The 22,420-nt window shown below is 52.2% G+C and overlaps 2 protein-coding genes across 3 annotated transcripts in view; one reads left to right on the forward strand and one right to left on the reverse strand.

Annotated features, from left to right (window-relative positions):
* Positions 1-4,282, reverse strand: part of CUNH6orf132 (chromosome unknown C6orf132 homolog) — a 25,370-nt gene extending 21,088 nt beyond the window's left edge. For both annotated transcript variants that reach the window (XM_027127233.1, XM_027127232.1), the window contains exon 1: positions 4,108-4,282. In XM_027127233.1, coding sequence (XP_026983034.1) covers positions 4,108-4,252 — 145 coding nt within the window. In that variant the 5' untranslated portion in view covers positions 4,253-4,282. The remainder of the gene's footprint in view (positions 1-4,107) is intronic.
* A 50-nt stretch (positions 4,283-4,332) lies between these two features.
* Positions 4,333-20,877, forward strand: CIMIP3 (ciliary microtubule inner protein 3). Its single transcript, XM_027127234.1, has 2 exons — positions 4,333-4,444; positions 20,360-20,877. Exons 1-2 carry the CDS (start codon positions 4,355-4,357, stop codon positions 20,687-20,689), a joined length of 420 nt encoding a protein of 139 aa, XP_026983035.1. The 5' UTR covers positions 4,333-4,354; the 3' UTR covers positions 20,690-20,877.
* The last annotated feature ends 1,543 nt before the right edge of the window (positions 20,878-22,420 follow it).

Genomic DNA, 22,420 nt, shown 5'->3' on the forward strand with positions numbered 1-22,420 from the left:
TGTGTGTGTGTGTGTGTGTGTGTGTGTGTGTGTGTGTGTGTGTGTGTATGTGTGTGGAACAAGAGGAGCTTATATAATGGGACAGTAGAGGGGTGTGTGTGTGTGTGTGTGTGTGTGTCAGGAACAAGAGGAGCTTATATAATGGGACAGTAGAGGGGTGTGTGTGTGTGTGTGTGTGTGTGTGTGAGTGTGTGTGTGTGTGTGTGTGTTTGCTGAGCTGAGCTGCAAGCAAACCACAGCACACCTCCAGGGGACGGGAGTAAACAAAAATCTCCACACCCCTGCCATGCACAGGTCAGCTTTCCTTTCGGTAGGCTGGTGCCAGCCTGTCCCTGGCCAGAAATATGTGCTCAGCCCCTGGGGTTCATGGCTTCCTACCTGTTAGCCTGGCCTGAGACACCAGGGCAGGGGACCCCAGAACGAGTAGCCACCTTAGGGAGCACTGGGGTTCTCCTGGATAAGGAGCTGGGACAGTGCCTATACATTTATTTAGAACTGCAAAAAGTCCTCAGGGGAAAGAGAATGGCCCAGCTCCATCTGGGGAAGGAAACCCCAGGATTCTCAAATATTCCCATATAAAAGAATCACCCAGGAGCTGGTGAAAAGTCCAGAATCTGGGTCCTAGTCCAGTGATTCTGACTTCATGTACCCCAGGTGGGCCCCCTGGATCTGCATTTTAAATAAGTGTTCTAGCCAGTGATTCTGACTTCATGTACCCCAGGTGGGCCCCCTGGATCTGCATTTTAACTAAGTGTTCTAGGTGGTTGGGAGGAAGGTGATTTACATTTTGGAGGAACAAGAAAGGCGGGCCCCCAGCGATCAGGGCGTCCTGTTGGTGGGGTGGGGTGGTGGTAGATAAAGAAGCTTGGCTCAACTAACCCAAGAGGCAAGGGAGGAGTCCTGAGCGACTAGCAGCCTTGTCTCAGGCTGCAGCAAGTCCCTTATCCTGAGCTTTGTAAAGATCCACATCTCTGCTTTCTCACGTACTTTAAAAGCAATTGTGCAGCCTTTTAAGACCCTTGGGTGGGCTCACAGGAGGCTTAATTAGGATTGCAATCGCATTAAGTGAAGCCCTTCTAATAGTTACTGGATAAATGTTAGGGAAATCCTGTAAAGAAAAATTTACCTGTCACCACCTTCACATGACTGTTTGCATTTTACCTGCTGCACCCAGCCTACCCTTGTGCAAACAGATTTTTACATGACTGTAGCCACAGAGCAAGTGGTTACTCCTTAATTCCCTTACACACTCCCACACTGATTCTTCCCCCTCCATCCTACCAGCTATTCTCCAAGGGCTGGATACCGCCAGCATCTCAGAGAATTTCACAGACTCAGGGACCCTATGAAACTAATCCCAACCCCTTTGAGCTCTTATCATGGCCTCTACATGCCTCAGCTACAGGAACTGAAGCAGGAAGTGCTCAGAGTTGGAAATGCCCTGATAATAATAAATCATGCAGGAGTCGACAGATTTTTTCTGTAAAGGGCCAGCTAGGAAATATTTTTGGCTTTGTGAGCCATACTGTCTCTGCTGCTGTGACTCAACTCTGCCCTTAGTAGCATGAAAGCAACCACAGATGATATGCAAATGATGGGCACGGCTGACTGTGTTCTAATAAAACTTTATTTACAAAAACAGGCCATGGGCCATAATTTGCCAATCCTTGTTTTAGTGTTTTTCCTTTTAATGCTCTTCAAAGCACTGTCATATAGCAACCTCAAGCAGTCATTCTGTAAGCAGTCTGGACACCAGCCCCATTTAACAGAAGAAAAAAACTGGCCCAGAGCGTGGCTAGGCCCCCACTTATTGACAGAGGTGGACTCCAAAACAGGTCTGGGATCTTCATCACATCCCAGAATCCCCAACACTGGTCCTTCCCCTCCCCAACTCCGAGCACATGTCCTGTTCAGCAGGAAGACCTCTGCTACACCCACTGGCACCCTGAGGAACACCCCAGAAACACTGGAGAGCCATCCTGCTGGGTGCACAGTGCTTCCCACCCCTCCATGTGGTGCAACCAGGCTGAGTCAGATGGAGACTTAGCCCTGCCCTGGGGAACGGGAGGAGGTGCCTCCCTGGGCTCCAGCCCTGCTGGTGGAGGCAGCAGTTGGCTAGAGGCGACAGGGCACCATACCTGCATTTCTCTACTGGAGGGGCTGAACCCCACCTGCAGTCTGTTCAGTGCAGGCAAAAATGCAGAGAAGTATGTAAGGCAAAAATGTACAGAAGTGTGTAAGGCATTCCCCTTGGGGAAGGAGTGGGGGGATGGGGGGGGAGGTGTTCTCAAGCAGATGCCCCTCCAGTCAAATTCCCCCTTGATTACCTTCCACAGAGTCCACTCTGCAAGCCGGCTAAGAGTGTGGTCTCTGGAGCCCCACTGCCTGGGTTCAAATATTGGCTGTGCATCATGAGGGAAACTGTGGGGTAATGGAAATGTCCCAAAACGGAATTGCACTGACGGTTACGCAACTTGATAAGTCTACTAAAAAAAATCAGTGAACTGCACACTTGAGAAAACCCTGGCTCCGTCATTTAAAGCTGTGTGATCTTGGGTGTGTTACTTAACCTCGCTGTGCCTTGGCTGCCTCACCTGTCAAACAGGATCACAGGCTAGGATTCAACAAGTCAACAACACAAGGACTTTAGAACGGTACGTTGCACCTAAGAAGGGGTCGACAAACGTTTGGGACCCAGGCGAGGAGAGGCGGTTAGGCCTCACAGAGTTGTACTTGGCAGGACATGTGTGTTTGTTAAGGTCCTAAACCCTGCCTCCAAGCCACCCTGGCCCTTGTAGGCTTTGCTCCTGCTGTTTGCTCTCGCAGTGCTGGGTGCCCTTCCCTCTCAGCTCACATGCTAGTTCCAATCAGAGGTCATCTCTCTCTGTTCCTTTTGCACTTACTCTTTTATAGCAAAGACTCAGAAAGGGCTAAACAGCATTCGGTCAGCTCTGTTCACCAGCTGGTCTGAGATCCTTGGGCCAGAGAGAGGCAACGTCTTGTTTGCCCTGCTCCTGTCAGGGTGCCTTGTGTCCCAACTGTGACAACTTGGGTGCTGAAGTGAATCCAATAGCAGGGGCTGAGGCTGTGACATCCTCTGTGGGTCCCCACACAGTGGCCATAAAGGTCAGTGAAGGTAATGGGGTGACAATGAAGGCAGATGAGGTAAAGCAGTGATGGGTGACCCTCCTTGGGCCCAGAAGCTCAGATCATACACAAGAAGTGAATTCCTGTCCCCACCCCCTGGATTCCCCCTCAGTTATATAGGGTACAAACTGCAGAAAGATGCAGTGATAAGGTGACCCACAGGCAGAACCCCTTTAAAGGCAGGGTGGGCATGGTGTTTTCAGATGCCTGCAGACACGCCACCCTGACGCAGGGGCCAGGGGCGGCTGGCAGTCAGGAGGGGCTTCCTCAGCCTCCCCTGTCGGGTCTGGAGCTTCTCCCTCTGACCTGACAAGAGCCTGCGACCCCAGTAAGTGACTTGGTGTCTGGCACAGGCTGGTATCCTGCTAGCAGTGACTCCTGTGGATTTTTCCTGGGCCTCCCCAGGGCAGAGCCAAGTGTGTGGGCACGCAGATAGCAGCTCCCTCTCTGCCTGTGACCCCGGGCCAGGCGAAGCGGGGCTGGGAAATGGGGGTGGGGGGACGGCGGAAGCGGAAAGAGTGGGGGGTTGAAAGGACCACCCTCAAGTCCTCAGATCCAGGGGAACCCTTTGTACTCAACAGTACTGCTGGGGGAAGGGTGAGGGAGGGCACTGCAAACCGCGGGAAGCCTTTCTGGCAACAATAACGCAAATATCACTTCCACAGAGGAGGGAAAATAAACACCTCAGAAGAGGGACTAAGATCAGATGCGGGGACCCCCGCAAAGGTCTCCGACCTCGCTGTGGCAAGGGGCCCCTCCTTCCCTTTCCCAGAGACACCTCTCTCGCCGGAGGCTCCTGACCGGCCAGCACACAGGTTCAAACGCGTTCCTTCCCCTCTGCGCTGCCGCGTCTCCCGCCCTGGAGGCCGCGTATCGCCCGGAGTCCCGGGAGGGAGGTCGCCCCCGGGGTGGGGGGACCGCCCGGCAGCCCTGCGCCCTCCGGCTCCCGGGCACACTCACCGAAGTCCCGGGTCCCCTCCGACGGGGCCTCCTGGGTGAAAATCCAGGGGGGGTTGGTGGCGTAGAGGGAGGTGGCGGGAGGGTTGGCGTGCTTCTTGCCGAAGAGTTTGCTGAAGGTGCCCTGCACCGTCGGGTTCTTTTTCATGCTGCCGCCGGCCGAGCAGGCGCCGGGGAGGAACGTCCCTCCGCCTCCTGCCCTGCTCCGGACTGGACTCCTCACCGTCTCCCCAGGAGCCTCTACCAGGCCATGCCCCCGCGCCGTCCTCCCCGCCCACGCACCGGGAGACAGGTGCTGCGGGCGCCGCCGCTCGCCGGAAAATGCGAGCTACCTGGACAGGTAAGAGGCTGCGGCTGCGACCCGGCCCCGCCCCGCGGCTGCCGCCGCCGCCGCCGCCGCCGCCGCCGCCGCCCGCCGCCCGACTCCCCCGGCCGCATTCCTGCCGCCTCCTTCCACAACTGGCCATTGTTGGCGGGGCCCGGTGGGCCCGGGACCTCGCCCAGCCCACGCCCAGCCGCGGAGACGACCCGCCCCCTCCCCCAGGTCGCCTCCCGGCCCCCCTCCTCCACCCCTCGTCCCCCGGGGAAGGGAGGGGGCAGGCCAGTTCCCAGCTTCAGGAGGTGCGTGACCACGTCGATCCGGAACTTCGGAAACGACTCTTGCGCCCAGCACTGGGGAAGTGGCTGGACACAGCGCGCGCGCTGAAGGGTTCTAGGGGCCCTCAGAAATGTGGGCCAGACATCTTCCATGCCTGTAAGGAAATGCCCATAAGAAAAAAAGGTAAAAGCAATAAATAAAAAAACTAAAAAAGCAAAAAACTAGTGTCCCGATCTGATGACTAGGGCGGAAATTATCCTCATTGACAGAGCTCCAAAGAGCATGTAGGATGACTAAATCTTGGCTTTTTTTTTAAACACCAAATTCATTTTCTTTTCTCTGTGAAGCTAAGTGAATATATATTTTACTAGTCTTTCAGATGTTTCAGGATGAAAAGTTGAAGGGAAAATATCTGGTACAAAGAGCAGTGCCACCCCAACTGTCTGGGAGAAAGAGGAGGAGAAATGCAGCCGGGGTTCTGATTGGGTAGCTCAGGGGAAACACTCTACCTGTGACTTGATCGCCCCCCACCCAGCCTTTCACCCCTGCTGCCCAGAAAGCATCCAAATCTAACTAGAAATATAGTTGAAGTACAACATTATATTAGTTTCAGGTGTACAACATAGTGATTTAATATTTTTATAGATTATATACCATTTAAAGTTATCATAAAATATTGGCTATATTCCCTGTGCTGCACAATATGTCCTTGTAGATTTTTTATTTTATACATAGTAGTTTGTGCCTCTTAATTCTCTACTCCTATTTTGTCCTTTCCTTCCTTCTCCCACCTCCACTAGTTTGTTCTCTATATCTGTGAGTCTGTTTCTGTTGTGTTATATTCATTCAGTTTATTTTTTAGATTCCACAAATAAGTGTTAGCAGTCAGTATTTGCTTTCTCTGTCTGACTTATTTTAATAAGAATAATACCCTCTAGGCCCATCCATGTTGTTGCAGATGGTAGGATTTCATTATTTTTATGGCTGAGTAGTATTCCATTGTGTGTGTGTGTATATACACATTTATATGTATATATATAAATGAAATATCTTCTGTATCCATTCATCTGTTGATAGACACTTAGCTTGCCTCCATATCTTGGCTATTGTAAATAATGCTGCTGTGAACATTGGGGTGCATGTATCTTTTGAATTAGTATTTTCATTTTCTTCGGATATATACCCAGGAGTGGAATTGCTGGATCATATAGTAGTTCTATTTTTATTTTTTTGAGGACCCTCCATACTGTTTTCCATAGTGACTGCACCAGTTTACATTCCCACCAACGGTGTACAAGGGGTCCCTTTCATCCTCTAAGTGGATGTAATTTCTAAAAACTCCAGGTGGGTCAAGCCCACAGAGGTTCAGTTCATTCTCCAGGGAGATGAGCTGTGAACCTTTAAGTTGCTTCAAGTTCTATACTAGCTAGGCTGGGGGTGGCTGTCCACCAGGGGAGGTCCCATCAAATGAGGACCCGGGAGACTGTGTGAAAGATGCAGAGAGTAGGGGAGAGTCAGTCCAAGAGGTTAGATTTGGATGCTTTCTGGGCAGCAGGGGTGGAAGGCTGGGTGGGGGGCGATCAAGTCACAGATAGATAGAGTGTTTCCCCTGAGCTACCCAATCAGAACCCCCGCTGCATTTCTCCTCCTCTTTCTCTCAGACAGTTGGGGTGACACTGCTCTTTGTACCAGATATTTTCCCTTCAACTTTTCATCCTGAAACATCTGAAAGACGAGTAAAATGACCACCTGTACTCACACACACACACACCACACACACTTTTCATTTTCTTTTTACTGACAGCTGAAAGGTGTGGATATCATGGCATATCTCACCACACCCACCACTACTTCAGTATCCACTGCCTAAGAATAAGGACATTCTCTAAATGACCTCAATATGGTTATCACACTCGATAAATTTAACATCGATACACTAACATCTGAAATATACTCCACATTAAAAATTTCCCAATTATCCCCCCAAGATGTCATTTTAGTTTTTGATTTTTTTCCAGTCCACAGCCCAATCAAGGTTCACAGATTACATTTGCTCGTCATGTTCCTTTAATCTCTTAATTTAGGGAAGTCCCCTGCTTTTGTTCGTTTTTCACGACAGTAACATTTTTGAAAAGTCCCCCCGGTGTCAAGGGACAGGATGAGAAGGGCCCTCAAGTCTTGTGGCTGTGAGGTCATTGTTTTCCCACCAGGAGGGGAGGGACTGAGGAACAGATTGGGGGACAGAGCATCTTCAAAAACACTCGTGTTTCCCAAATGTTCTTGGTTGGTGACACGCCTGTGGTCAACCTTGTCCTACCCCACCCACTCCTGTGGCACTCCTGTTCATTCAAGGAGTATTTGTGGAGGCTGTCCCAGTTGCCTGGTGCCGTGCTCAGGGTTTGTGATAACTGGGGATAGAAGAGAATTATAGAAGTCTTATTTCTACCATGGAGGATCTTAGGGTCTCATCAGGAAGCTGGGTTTACATGATTCAAGGTGGCGGACCATGATGACCAAGTACAGAACAGTGACTGCTGTCACTAATACACACACAACAGGAATTCAGAGGAGGGGAGTGCTCAAGACACTCAGGCATGAGATAGGGGCTTCCTTCTAGGAGACTCTGAGGTACGAGGCCCCTCCCACCTTGGGTTGCTCCTGGGCTCTTACACCCTGAACCACCCCCAGCAGAGCCACCATCCAGTGGCTCCTTTCATGTACAACGTCCACCATATAATTAATATTCTTGAGAACCGCTGTGTGCCCAGCTCTGGGCTGTGAACGATCCAGAGAAATCAAAGACATGGTTTCTGAGTTCAAGTTGCTTTAGTCTATTTGGGGAGACAGGGAGAGACACATGGAGAGATGAAGGGTGGGGAGGCAAATGATGAGGGGAGACTAACAAAAGGAGGAGCAATCAGGGTGGGCTGGAGGATCAGGGCGGGGGGGGGGCATGTAAGAGGAGCAAAAACTTTTGCAGGGACTTAGGATAGTGGAGCTGGGAATTGGGGGAGGGGAGGGGGGTCACAGCAAGGTTGGCCAGTGTATGATGGGCTGAAAAAGGCCAGCTGGTAAAATCGGAAGCAACCCAGATTGTCCAGCTAACAATGACTGGTTAAATGAATTATGGCATATTCACACAATGGAATAATAATGCAACTCTAAAAATGAATGAGTCAGCCGACTGTGTCCAGTTATCTACAAGATAAACTGATAAACTGTTAACAAAACCGTGTCTGTGTGTGTTTGTGTGTGTGTGTGTGTGCGTGTGTTACCATTTGGGGCAGGATAAGTGTGATCATATTTGCTTGTATTTGCACAGAGAAACTATGGAAAGATACATAAGAAACTAGTAAACGTAGTTACTGGGGGGAACTGGGGGGGACTGGGCAAATGGAGTGAGAGGGAGAATTTTCACTGAACACCTTTTTACAGTTTCTAATTTTCAAACCATGGTAAATATATTTGCTGTTTAAAAATTAAAGAAAAGGGGCTTCCCTGGTGGCGCAGTGGTTGGGAGTCCGCCTGCCGATGCAGGGGACGTGGGTTCATGCCCCGGTCCAGGGGGATCCCACATGCCGCGGAGCGGCTGGACCCGTGAGCCATGGCCGCTGAGCCTGCGCGTCCGGAGCCTGTGCTCCGCAGCGGAAGGGGCCGCAGCAGTGAGAGGCCCGCGTACCGCAAAAAATATATATATATATTATAAAAGTAAAAATTAAAGAAAAAAATAACTCAGCAGGAGAGTTTAGTCTAGAAGTGTGGACCACCACGAACCAGCAGCCTCTGCATCATCTGGGATCTTACTGGAAATGTAGGATCTCTGGCTCCATTCCAGACGTTGGGTAACCTCTCTGGGTCTCCGCCTGTTCTTCTGTAAAACAGGCTATTAATTTAAGGCCGTTATGAGATTCAGTGATCTGTTGCATTAAGGTACCCAGCAAAGGATCTGTACTTTAACAAGACCCTCAAGTGATTCAAGAGCATGTTAAGGTTTGAGAAGCTCAGGCCTAGAGTCAGTGGTTACCAGACAACGGAGCAGGCAAGGGTGACTGGTGGTAACAGCTGTGTATAAGGATCATCTAGCAGCTGGATGAAGGGCCAGGAGAAGGAGAAAGTGTAGGCTGAGGGGCTAAGAGAGGCTGCGTAATTGATCGGTTAATTGGTTAATCAGTTGGTATTGATTCAAGCAGGAGGGGATGTGGACACCATGCCGGTGGTAGAAACAGAAAGTAAAGTTGTTAGTTTGTGGGACATTTCTTAGGAAGAAAGGAAGGGCTTGGTAAACAGCTTGCATATAGGGAAGTAGAAAAAACGACAACAAGAACTCTGACCCTGTTTCCTCATCTGTAACATGGGAGTAATAACAGTACCCCCGTCTGAGGGTTGTTAAGAAGATTAAGTGAGATAAAGGATGTGAAGTGCTGGCACAGGGCCTGGCACCCAGGGGCCACTCCCCAAGTGTTTGTTCATTTCTCCTCCTTCTGGTCCCCTTGCTTTTGGGGTTAGTTTTGGTTGGGGATGGAGGGAAGGGGGGAACGAGAGTGACCCACGAACACCAGAAGGGTTGGAGGCTGCTGAGTCTGGACAGCAGGGCTCTCCCTGTCCTTACACCACCCATTTCACCCAGATTCCACTCCCATGTTGGTGCGTGAGGGGTGGGCAGCTTTGGAGGCTGAGTTCTCTGGAGCAGGCTTGGGGCCTGATTCTCTGTCCAGCTCAGCCTCCCAGACCATTGTAGCCCCGCTCCATCTAATGACAACACCTCACACCTGCTCCCCCAGGAAAAGAAACAGCCAAAAGCCCAATCCTGTGATTAAATCTCAGCTCAGCAATGACTTAGTCACCTCCAAGAGCCAACTTCACTGGCCGGCTCTGGAATGTGGGGTGGGATGAGGGCCTGGCAGGTGCAGTTTCCCCAGAGACCCAGCCAGGCCTTTGTTAGAGCTGTGGTCTCTCCTCCAACAAAGCCAAACACTCCTGGCTGGGGGAGTGCACTCTGAGTGGGGGGAAGGCAGGCTGAGAGACCCTGAGAGTCACCTCATTCCCTGACCCATGTCTCTGCGGCTAGCTCTGCAGGGGCAAAAGTCAACCCTCCCGTCATGCCAACTCCCACATGCCACTGAGCTGCAGCTCACCTCGTCCAGCCCCGTGTTCCAGGCTGGAGACACCTTCTACCAGACCAGCTCCTGAAACTGTCCCCTTCAGCCTGCAGGGCAGGGTGGGCTTCAATCCCCCCAACCTCGGCCTTCCTCTGGGCTGGGCAGGTGCCAGGAGATGTGATCAGGCTGAGAGAAAGTCTGGCTGGTGTGGAATCCTACATCCTGAGAAGGGGGTCAGGGTCATTACCTGGTGCCTAAGAGTGTGAGGATCCCAGGTCCAGCCCTGGGTAGGGAGTGGTGTGTTAGGGGGTGCTGGGGAGAGACTCATTTCCCTTTGTAACCGTGGGCTCTGTGGATGGGACCATGGCATAGTGGGAAAGACCCTTGCTGGGGAATAGGTTTGAATCCTGACTGTGCTGTTTAGCAAGGGTGTGACCTCGGCTGAGCTACCACCTCCCTCTCTGAGCCTCAGTTTGTTCATCTGTAAAACAGGGGCTATTAATGCAGGTTTTTTTTTTTTTTTAATGCAGGTTTTTATGAGATTCAACCAGATAAAGGGTTAAGATGCCCAACAGAGAGTCTTGACTCATGGTGATTACTTAGGACCTACGTGCTCCTGCCCCGGTTCCCTACCCTGACTTTGGGCATGGAGATGCTAAACAGAGAATAGCAAAGACAGAACAGAGGCCCTGAGAGTCTGCACAAGAGCAGTACCAATTCTACAAAGAACCTCAAGAAGGAACATTACACCGGGGCCCAGGAGACAGGGTGGGGCAGGTGTCTACAAGGTTACCTCGAAGGCCAGACCAAAACATCCCACTGTAAAACACATCCCACCATCTGAAATCATGTGTCTATGTTTAAAAAAAAAGATTGTTAAGTACAAAAGCAAAAAACAAAATTTCACGTAGATTGTGACTACAGGTAGATAAAGTGTATTTGTGAATGGCCAGGGGTTAGCAGGAAACAAGACTGTGGAGATGGCTCAGGGGGAATGCCAGGATTACATGTGGGATTTTTACTTTTCAGTAATGTGCTCTGTTGGTAGATCATTTGTTTTAACTTAAAATTCTACAAATAATAAAGAACATAATTTAGCACAGAATACATTTTCTTTTTTAAAAGAACACTGGATGGGGGTGGTGGTGGTGTGTGGAGATGTGGAGTCTAGTGGCTCTTCTGCCCCTAACCTCCCGTGAGACCATGGAGCCTTCCTGAGCCTCAGTCTCTCCATCTGTAAAATGGGATGGCGGGCTCCAATACTCAGGTGTAGTTTCTCATCTCCTTAAAGTGCTCATTGGCTTGCAGAGCAGAGGCAGAACAGCATATGAGGCTGTCTGGCCCTCCTGTATAGGGCGTCTCTGAGGAAAGTGAGGTGAGCACTGGGATACAGGAAGCATTTCCTGGGCATGGCTGTCTCCTCTGCACCAGTCCTGTGCTCTGGTGTGGGAGGTCTAGCCTTCAAGATCAGTCCCTACCCTCTAGGAATCAGCACAGCCCTGCAACACTTTTCACTTGTTCTGGAGACCAACACTTGAACAGGGACTTTGAGCCCTGGGTATGTTTCCATGTGACCTCTCCTGGGTCCAGCTTTTGTGTGTGTGTGTGTCTGTGTGTGTCTGTGTGTGTGTGTGTCCCTGAGACCTGGAAGGATCAGCAGCTGCAACTGCCATTCACTGAGCATCTTTTCTGTGTCAGACACGGGGGCCGAGTGTATTACGTGCATTAAGCCACTACCATCAAGTCAGCCCTGCAAGGAAGGGACAATACACCCATTTTATGGATGGAGAAAAGAAGATTTCAAATGACATCTACTCATACTCTATGACCAGTCAATTCTGTCTTAGGAGTAGGCCCCAGAGAAACCTTCACCCTGGTCCATAAAGGGACATGGATGTGATGTCATTGCAGTGCTGTTTGTGGGGATGGGGAACTGGAGACACCTGGGTGGAGAAGGGATACACAGCATTTGGAAGCAAGTAACTAGATAGCAACACAGATGGATCTTAAAAAACAGAATGTAGCGATCAAAGTAAACAACAGAATGAGATCTAAAACACACAGAACCACTTACGTAAATGAACACTACTTGCACACAAAACAACAATATATATTTTGCAAACACATATGAACAAGAAGATACTCATTAAGCACATTCGAATGGTTGCCTCTGGTGGGGGTGGGTGGAGAGCATGGCTGGAGACTGGGGATAAAGAGGGAAAATTAATACAACAAGAGAGGAGGACTTCATGGACCAGTGGTGCTAATGCACCATGAAGTGAGCTGTAGGAATAATTCAGCCACCTGTACTTGAAGTCCAGCAAGGGAAACTCAAGTAAGGATCAGAGAGGTTAAGTAATTTGTCCAAATCACACAGCAGGTAAGGAGGAGTAGAGAGGATGTTTAAATAAGCAGGCTACATCTAAGTAGCCTGCAAGGCAGTAGCAGGACCCTGAAAGCCACATGCCTGCACCTTAACAGCAGAGGTGTGTGTGTGGCAAGGGGTGGGGGTGGTCTCTGGATCTTCCTGGGCTCCACAAGTCAGCCCTGAGTCTCACTAGCTCTCCCCATCCTTCCCAAACACCCACTGAGCGCTGTGGGGTACAGATCACAGTCCTCACCTTCCAGGAATTTTCTTTTTTTTGCGGTACGCAGGCCTCTCACTGTTGTGGCCTCTCCCATTGCGGAACACAGGCTCCGGACGCGCAGGCTCAGCGGCCATGGCTCACGGGCCCAGCTGCTCCGTGGCATGTGGGATCTTCCCGGACCGGGGCACGAACCCGTGTTCCCTGCATCGGCAGGCGGACTCTCAACCACTGCGCCACCAGGGAAGCCCACCTTCCGGGAATTTTGATGAGGAATAAAATGATCTCACGCTGGGAGTGCGGCAGAGAAGTCAGAAAGGGTGGGCTTCCAGGAGACAGGACTGATTCCATGCTGTCTGCGGCTTAGAAATGATAATAACAATATAACTCAGCACCTACCATGCAGCAGGCCCTGCTCCAAGCTCCCGTTCCCTCGTTCCCACCCTCTCCCAAGCAAGATATCATCTGCCCAGAGCCTTGGAGATCCCCGAACAGAGGCTCTGGCAGGGCTGCTCTTCCTCCCCTTCCTCCCTGCCTGCCTCTGCTCCTGGCCTCTCCCAGCGTCCTCAGAAATTAGGGGTCATTACCATCAGGGCTCACACCTGATGGTCATTACCTCAGATCTCACAATCTGAGCAGAGCGCACAAGTCACCCACACCTCAACCCCCAATCTGCCTGTGGGTCCCAAAGTCTACCCTGTGCCCGACAGTCAGTGCTGACACAGTTCCAGGCAGGAAACAAGCCCTGGGCCCAGCCCAAGCCAGTGGGCTGAGGGCAGGAAGTCGCCAGCTTACTTGGCCTCTGCCACCCTGGGCCTCCACCTTTCCTCCCCCACTGACCCAGGGAGAAGCCCAGGGCACTCCTGCATTTCTGACACATTCCTGGAAGGCACCCACCAAGTCTGGTGTTGGGGAGACTGGACCCTAAGGAGGTGTGTGTGGGGAGGGGTCAGGTTTTGAAGATGGGGAGAGGACAGCCCATTCAGCCACCTACCCCTCAAAGCAATTACCCACCCAAACATAATAAAAACTAATAGTTATTGAGTGTTCACTCTGTGCCAGGTACTGTCCTAAGTGTTCTGCCCAACTCTATTAGTTAGGGACCTTTAGCCCAACCATTCTACAGATGAGCAAACAGAAGTACAGAGAGGTCAATTACTTGCCCAATGTCACACAACTGGTGAAATGGTAGAGCCAGGATTCAAGCTCAGAAAGTCTGGCTCCTGGGCCTGCAATCCCATCCTCTATACCACAGCAACCCACCATCGATCCACTCATTGACCATCTGCCCATCCACTCAGCCATGGCCACCCCACCCAGCCACCTGTCTACTCACCTATCCATCCATCCCTTCATCTCCTAACCCCCTGTTTGAAGTTGTCCAGGAAAGGGAACAGCAAATATTGAATACAAAGGCTTAGAGGGGAGAGAGCAGGGCATTTAAAAAATATATTTATATATACATTTATTTAGGCTGCACCAGGTCTTAGTTGTGGCACGTGGAATCTTCATTGCGGCATGCGGGATCTTCAGTTGCCATGCAGGATCTTCTGGTTGTGGCAAGTGAACTCTTAGTTGCGGCATGCATGCGGGATCTAGTTCCTCCACTAGGGATTGAACCTGGGCCCCCTGCATTGGGAGCACAGACTCTTACTCACTGGACACCAGGGAAGTCCCAGGGCATGTTTAAGAAAGTAGCTACTGCATAGAGTAAGGGAAAAGATAACAAGAGATGAGACTAAGAAGGTGACCAGGGCTCAAATCAGGAGGGTCTGCCCATCCACCATCTATCCACCTGCCCACATCCATCCACCTGCCCATCCACTCTCTCACTCCTTTGTCTGTCCATCCATGGGTTCATGTGTCCATCCACCATCCATCCATCCAGCCAGCCATTCATCCATCCATCCATCCATCCATTCATCCACCCATCCTTCATCTCAGTACTTTTTTTTTGTTTTTTTGCGGTACACAGGCCTCTCACTGTTGTGGCCTCTCCCGTTGTGGAGCACAGGCTCCGGACGCACAGGCTCAGCGGCCATGGCTCACGGGCCCAGCCACTCCGTGGCATGTGGGATCTTCCCGGACCGGGGCACGAACCCGTGTCCCCTGCATCGGCAGGCGGACTCCCAACCACTGCGCCACCAGGGAAGCCCCATCTCTGTACTTTAGAAGGCAGATAGAAAGAGAGGAAGAAAGGGAATGGAGAGTTGGCTGGGTACATTTATTCCCCGTCAGTGATTTCTTGTGAAATCATGAGAAACATGAGGGTGCTGGAGGAATATTAGGACTGCTGGAGTCACCTGAACAACTAGGATGCTTTCCTCCTCTCTCCACTCACCCCACTACCCACAGCTCAAAGGTCCTGGGAATTGTGGGAAGAAGGAAGTGCAGAGTGAGTCAGTATCAAGGTTGTAAGACCCATCCAGACCTTGAAACTTCAGCCCTCAGCCCTGCCCCTGTATCTCCTTAGGAAGATAGAAGGAATTGTGTTGTCAAAGAGGGGTCACAATGCCCCCAGCCCCATATAATTCTCCCTAACTTGGCATCCCAGTACCCTCTCAAGAGTCCCTGAAAACCTCTGGAGCCCCTGGGCACCAGAAATTCCATCTCTTCACCAAGGAAGGCCCTGGTCAAGGATGTCCCAGGTAGGATGACATCACAGTGTTGGATTAGGGCAGCCCAAGGTCACAAGAAGTTTGATTGGCAGAAAGGAGCATGAAGGCCCCAGCCAGGCCCACCTGTGAGGCTGGGAGCTGAAGGCCTCTTACAAAAGGCTTAGGTGCCAGTGACACTGCCTGACTCTTGTTCCCCAACTGTGGAGCTGTCATTGTCTCCCGGGAGGAGGCGGAGGCAGGCAGGAGTGGGCTACCATCAATTTCTCTGGTTCCTGACCCTTCACTTCCCCGAGAGGCTTCCTGGACTGTTAGTTTGCATGGCCCCACCTCCTAGGCAAAGTTGTGACACGTAATAATGCTGGCAAACGTTTACTGAGTGCTGAAGAGGTCTAGTTACCTTGCCGAGAATATCTCATTAATTCATGGTAACCCTATGAGATAGATTCTCTTGTTATTCCCACTTCATAGATGGGAAAACAGGCACAGGGGGAATTCCCTGGTGGTCCAGTGGTTAAGACTCCATGCTTCCACTGCAGTGGGCACGGGTTCGATCCCTGGTTAGGGAACTAAGATCCTGCACTCTGTGCGGTGTGGCCAAAAAAAAAAATTTGCGGAAGAGCTGGTACCCAGTGGGTGGTGGAGCTGGAATTTAAATTCCAGGCCGTCCTGCTACAGGGCCTCCTGAGGGAGCTGAGACCCCCGCTAGGCCTTCCCATTGACTCCCTTCAAAGTCCCCCTTGTCCCCACCGCAGGCAAATATGTGCTCATAAAGGTTCAGGGGAGTGTGTCGACACCTCGGTGTAGGAGCCGGAGGAGGCTGATGATAATTACCATTTGCTTTTACAGCTCCCGAGACTCATCACCCCCGCCCCCCGCCGCACCACAAGCTGGTGCAGTAGATAGCCTTATTAGCCCCATTTTGCAGATGAGGCAAGTAAAACTCAAAGAGGTTCAGCGACTTGCCCAAGGTTGCCTGACCTGTAAGGGCAGAGTCCGGTCCTGAGCTCAGCCTTCAAACTTCAAAGGCCAGGCACATTTGCAGTACCAGGTGCCCTGGGAGCCTTCACCAGCTGCCTCACCCAATGCTGTTGGCACTTTCACAGGGCACAGGCCTTCCCTGAAAAAGCGAGGTGTTAATGGTGGAGTGTCAGGCATGGGCTAGGCCAGCAGATGGGCAGGGGGTCTGAAGTATTTGGGCGGACAGACATATCACAATGAGGTCTTCTTGCCCTATTCAGAAAGTGGCACCCTTGAGTCTCTCTCTTCCCCATTCTACATCCTGGTATAAGGGGAAAACATATACACTGTATATCTAAAAGGCCTTGGTGGAAGTCATAGAGGGAGGGGGTCAGATTCCTTCTTTTGGCTCTAACTCAAAACCCAATTGAAACAGGGTAGTGCGATTCAGAAGGGAGGGAAGGGGCTGGTGGGACCCTCTCCTTACCCTTTAAGCTTCATTGCCCCACCCCCCATCCCCCATAGAACAGGAGGAATGGGAGGCTTAAGGCTGCAGGAAGCAGATAGGGGCGATGGGGATCTTCCTTCAACCTCTAAACCCGTTTTCTCAACCTTGGCACTCACTACTGACCTTGTGAGCCGATCATTCCTTGTGGGGGCGGGGGTGGGGATGTGTGGCTGTGTGCTGACCTGTGCAGTGTGGGATGTTTAGCAGCGTCCTGGCCTCTAGACACCAGTAGCACCCCCCAGTAGTGACCACCAGAAATGTCTCCCGGCATTGCCAAATGTCCCCTGGGAGGGGGGAATACACCCAGTTTTGAACCACTTCTCTAAGTCTCACACACACACACACACACACACACACACACACACACACACACACACACACACACACGCACGCTGTGCATTTGACAGGGAGGACCTCCTGAGAGGGGAGGGGATGGTTAAATGAAACCAGATGTTAACCTGGAAAATATGCAGTCGGGCCCCACCTTCCCTCCTGGGCTGGCCGGATGGGGTGTTCTCAGCCCTCTGAGCTTAGTCACCTGGAGCCTGGCTGGGCCCCCGGAAGGGGCAGGGCAAGGCTGGGACTGCCTGGGCCTCCTCCTCCCCCCCAGCTCTTGTTTTGGAGCATGGGCTCTAGGCGCGCGGGCTTCAGTAGTTGAAGCATGCAGGCTCAGTAGTTGTGGCGCAGGGGCTTAGTTGCTCCACGGCATGTGGGATCTTCCTGGATCAGGGCTCGAACCTGTGTCCCCTGCATTGGCAGGCAAATTCTTAACCACTGCGCCACCAGGGAAGTCCCCAGAATCATGCTTAACATGGAAAAAACCCAAGCCACTTCTGTGACCCAGGTAAGGAAAATTCTGCAGGGCCAGTCCGTCAGCCTCAACACTGAGGATAAAGAAATTGTCATGGACTCTATAGCAGTGATTCTCACTGCCCTCAGGAGGCACTGGCAATGGGAGAGACATTCTTGGCTGTCACAATTGGGAGGGGGGGCTACTGGCATCTAGTGGGAAGAGGCCAGAGCTGATGCTAAACATACTTCATTGAAGGACAGCCCCACAGCAAAGATTTATCCAGCCCAAAGTGTCAGTGGTGCCGAGACCTGGGAACCCTGCTGCCCAGGGTTTCATATTTGTGTTCATGTGTGTAGTGTCTCTGTTACTTCCACACCCAGAGCCTGGTTCACAAGAGGAGCTCAGGAATCGTTTTGCACGAAAGGATGGAGCAACTGCTGTCACATCCTCAGCTGCACTAAGAGCGAATTCATAGAATAAACCTCACATTCGCGGTGTGTCATCCTGTCCGTGCAGGGTCCACAGACCCGGAACCAAAATCCAGCATTCAAAACCCCGAGTGTCCCTGCCAAACTGAGGCGCTGGGCTGCCCTCTCTCACCAGTGAGCCTGAGGGCTGGGGAGGGGCCACCTTGACTGCTCGCCTGCCGCCCAGCACCCCTGGCAAGGGCTCAGCAAGGTGACAGAATGAGGACAGAAATGCATAGGCAGGCCCTGCCCCACAGTGCTGTGGATACGGCAGTACACGCTGTGGAGTACAGGGTGTGGTCCCTGGGGTCAGCCAGGCCTGGGTTCCCATTGCAGCCTGGCTCCTTACCAGCCACGTGACCCTAAACACGGGAATAACCTCCTTATTTCAGTTTTCTCAATTACAAATGGGGCTAATAATATACCTTCCTTAAAGGGTTAATGTGAGGAGTCACTTAAAGAGCTTGGCGCAGTGCTCATAAATGGCGGTGAAAAACGATCGTTGATTATCACTGTCATACCTCATTTCCGGTGCTTGCCCCTCTGCTTGTAATCCTGCGTCCCAAGGCTGAGCCTGGACGAGTCTGGGAAGACTGATGATGGCTCGTGCACTCATCCCTCTCTCCAGCTTATCTCTGTGCCAGCACTGGGTTAAGCCCCAGGGACACAGGTGAATAGGATGTGGTCCTGACCGCTGGGAGCAGTTTACAGGCTGTTGGGACATTAGCAAGAGCCCGGAAGGACCACAATTTGGGATTAAGATGAGGCAAGCACGGCACCTAGGGCGCAAAATATTGTAAGGAAACACCCACCATGCCCTTGCACGAGTCTGAGTGTGAGTACCTCCTTAAAATGTGCACCCTTGCCTCACCCTAGTCCCAGCCCAGCAAAGGACCACATCCCAAGAGGAGGGCCTGACGGCACAGAGGAGGGTGAGATGGGAGCAGAGACTGCAGCATCTGAGGCTTCCTGGAGGAGGTGTCATGAGGGCTGCTGGCTTGGAAGGATAGGGAGAATTTTGAAGTGCAAAGCTGAGGGCATGTATACTGCTGGGTAGGAAACTACGGGAGCAGAGACCGCCTTGGAGAAAAGCCCTGGGCAAGTTTGAGTTGGGCAAGTAGTTTGTAAATTAAATGCGAAAGAATGTACATTATGACTTGGGTATAGGGGGTTTCTTTTGTAAGAAGGCAGGGGTTCAGCTTCTAGTAGCTCTGCAGCTAGGGATTCCCTCCCAGTTCCCTGGGGCCTCAGCAGAGAGAAGATGGGTTCCCCTGAGATTTGTAGCCTGGGGGAGTGGGACAGAGCCACCTGACACTCAGGCGTCTCATCCTTTGGGTTGGACCGTCACGGCTATGAAGATCCCTAGTGAAGGGTATCCAGTAGCTGGGAGATCGTGTGGGGAGTTCAAAGGTAAGTACGACGATTCGGTCACAGGATGGCCAAGGTGTGTGGTGGACAGAGGAGCCAATAAATGTCAGTACCATGTGATAAAGGTGGCCATGGGGCCCTCCTAGGAGGGTGGAGCTCCATACCCAATCAACCGAGAGTGGTTAAGTAGAGCAGGCATTGTTGGGTAGGAGACACACTCTGTAACAATGAGAGGTGTTCTGGAATAGAATGGGCTGGCTGGCTGCTGGGAAGGCCAGCAACCTCTTACTGGAATCCAATTATGTTGAACCAATAGTTATCGAGTGCTCACTCAATGCCTTGGCCTGGAGTACGAGAAGGAATAGGATTTTAGAGGCTGCTATGTCAAGGGTAAGGGTAAGAGAGCACTGCTTTTTAAGGGGCTCAGGGCTGAACAGGTAAAAGTTTCCCTGATGGGTGGGAGTGAGGGCACACTAGTCTGGGGGGACAGCCTGAGCTAAGACATGACGCCTGGAAGGACCAGATGTGACCAGGAAGTCACAGGCAGACCGTGACTGAATACAGGATTGGGGGAGCCCTGTCCTTACAGGTCTTGCCTTCCAGGGTGGGGGCCTTGGCTTTTATTTTCTGGGCAGCAGAGAGCAAAAGATGCTTTGAGGACAAGCCATACGTTCTGGCCATTAATATAGAAAGATTAATTCGGTGTGAGTGTGAAGTGCAGGCTGAAAAGGCAAGAGATGAGGAAGCAGAAGCCTTGGTAGAAAGCTGGAGTAACCCTGTGGGAGAGGGGATGGATGCCTGATGGAGCGGTGGCAGAGGACAGGGAGAGGAGGATGTGGGGGACATTGATGGACAGACTGGATGCATGGGAAAGGAGTTCCCTGGTGGCCTAGTGGTTGGTTCAATCCCTGGTTGGGGACCTAAGATCCTGCAAGCCTGGCAGTGTAGCCAAAAAAAGACTGGATGCAGGGGGAAGGGGCAGGGGCTGGGGGCAGTTTGAGGAATAACTCCCAGGTTCCCAGCCTCTGAGCTGGCCTATGTCTTTAAGAAGCAAACTGAGGTCTGTAGAAGCAGGGTCAGGTCAGTGGACCTTGAAGGCCTTTCCCTACCTGGAGGTGTCTGGCTCCAGGGTCAGCAGAGCTCCAGGGCGGCTCTGTGGGCTTCTGACCAGTGCCCCTGTCCCCTCCCTCCTGCCTCTGGCCCTCGTGGTCAAAGTCCCGGTGTCCGATGCGCCAGCTCTCCCCTTCTTTCCTTCCTCCCAGGACTCACAGAAACCCTCAGTACTCAGCCATGGGCCGAAGATGCCATCAGGCAAAAAGGTGAAGGCTCCACGCTGTCCCCTGTCCAGGTCGTGGAAGCAGGACCATGAACAGACTCTGGCGATGGCCTATGTGCCAGTGGTGGTGGACCCCAGGGGGCAGAACCCGGACAAGTTCAGGTTCAATTTCTACACCTCCCAGTACTCCAACACCCTGAACCCCTTCTACACCTTGCAGAAGCCTACCTGCGGCTCCCCGTACCGCCGGGACACCGACCACACCCGCAAGCGCTTCGACGTGCCTCCTGCCAACCCGGTCTTGTGGCGCTCGTAGACCTGTGCCAGTCAGAAGCCCCCTACCCTGCACCCTCACCCCCATGATCCCGGGTCCCAGAGGGGAAGGGCTGCTCCCTCCTGGAGGAGCAGAAAGTGTCTGGGCTAGGACGGCTGTGCCCTGCCCACTGTCAACAATGGCAAGGGAGGTCTCACTTCTCAGCAGCAATTAAAGTTTGTCCTGCCTTTCCCTGGCATCTGAATGGGTGGCCGTGGGTGGGTAGACTGAGGCCACAGGGGTGTCGTAAGCAACGTTATGTCCAGAGGTGCCTGAAGACTTGGAAAGACTTGATTCTCATCACCTCACCCCAAGAGTAACCCCAACTCCCCTCCAGAGCCTGAGTCCCAAGCAAAGTCCATACTGGCCACGCCCTCCCCGTGGCCCAGGCTTGGCAAGCCATCCAACAACAAGAAAGAGATACATCAACTGACCATGACAGGGGGTTGGAGCAGCCCCTGGAGAATGGGGAAGTCCTGTAGGGAGCAAACCCGGTCTCCAGGGGGCCTCCTCTCCAGCCCTAGTTTTACATAAAACCGCCTCTTCTGACTTGTAGTTTGTTGGCGAGGGATGGATTTCCCATCTCAAGTCTCAACTCTGGTCCAGCAGAACTGACTCTGAGGTGAGGTAGGCTCATGGGCCATGGTTCATGGAGAAGGGGGATGAAGCCAGAGGGCACTTGACTCATGGTCTGACTGAGCTCTGGTCACTGCCACCCAGGCCTGGATCCGATGGCCTGCCGGCACCAGCTCAGACCAGCCTGTGACAGCTGACTGTGGACATCTCCCAACTCCTCAACCAGTGACTTCCTGCTGGTAGCTTGAAATCAGCCGTGGTGGAAGTGTTTACACCACGGAAACCAGCAAACACCTATAAACTGGGGTTTCTTTTTTTCCAGAGAGTCAGTGGTTAAATTCACCACTGGGTGAATCCAACTGGTTTCATTTCTAGGATTCACATCTCCTTCTAGGTAGCGTGGCGTATTCAGTGGAGCATCCTTCTAGAGCACAAGAGGCTGGGGCTGGTGTGGGGTGAAGGGACAGGATGCTGAGGACCCAGACCAGCAGCCAGTGCTTGGCCAGGCTTCCCTGGATACCCTTCTTAAAAAGAAGATGGTAAGTGGAGAGAAAGGGCGAGAGGGCCTCCTAAACATCACCTAACAGTGAAGAATCCAGTTTCTTCTGTGTGTTCGAGGTAGGCTGTCTTTCAAGGTAGAAGCTTTCCTCCAATGTCTGGTGATCCTAGGCTGGAAGCAGGCCATTTGACATCTGTACCAAGTCTCTCCTGCCTGGTTGTCATTCAAGGAACCAGTGTGAGAAGGAGCTTGCGGGGGGGCAGGGGGAGTCTCACTTTTCATCAACAGACTTTCCCTTAACATCCTGGTTTCCAGAGCGGCTCTTCTCTCTTCCTGAGCTGGACATAGAGGCTAGGGCCTCTCCAGTTCAAAACTCCAGAATAATCTTCCACCAGGGTCAGGAGATAGACGCCTGGAGATGTCAGTTCCGCTGCCTTGAGGAGGGCATCCGGGAAGCCAGTCGCTCCTGACACAAGCTTCCCACCGTCCTCCTATTTCCGCCGCACCTGTCCTGCACCCCAGCCCCCAGGGCACCTTCTGTGCCCACCTCGCGGAGCCCGCGGAGCCCTGCGGCAGAAACAGGCTTTGTGTCTGTGCCAGCCTCCACGCCCTCCTGCCCTTGGACAGCACTCGGCTTTCACCTTTGCGCACTCTGGTAA

This window comes from Aethalodelphis obliquidens, unplaced genomic scaffold (assembly GCF_003676395.1).
Source record: "Aethalodelphis obliquidens isolate GAN/ISIS:26980383/991018 unplaced genomic scaffold, ASM367639v1 scaffold31, whole genome shotgun sequence".
Taxonomy (NCBI): Eukaryota; Metazoa; Chordata; class Mammalia; order Artiodactyla; family Delphinidae; genus Aethalodelphis; species Aethalodelphis obliquidens.

Bases quoted from the DNA above. Each gene is read 5' to 3' on its own strand.
- CIMIP3 (XM_027127234.1), top strand. From the start codon at position 4,355: ATGCCCCCGCGCCGTCCTCCCCGCCCACGCACCGGGAGACAGGTGCTG. The intron at 4,445-20,359 runs GTAAGAGGCTGC...CCTTCCTCCCAG, and splicing joins AATGCGAGCTACCTGGACAG to GACTCACAGAAACCCTCAGT.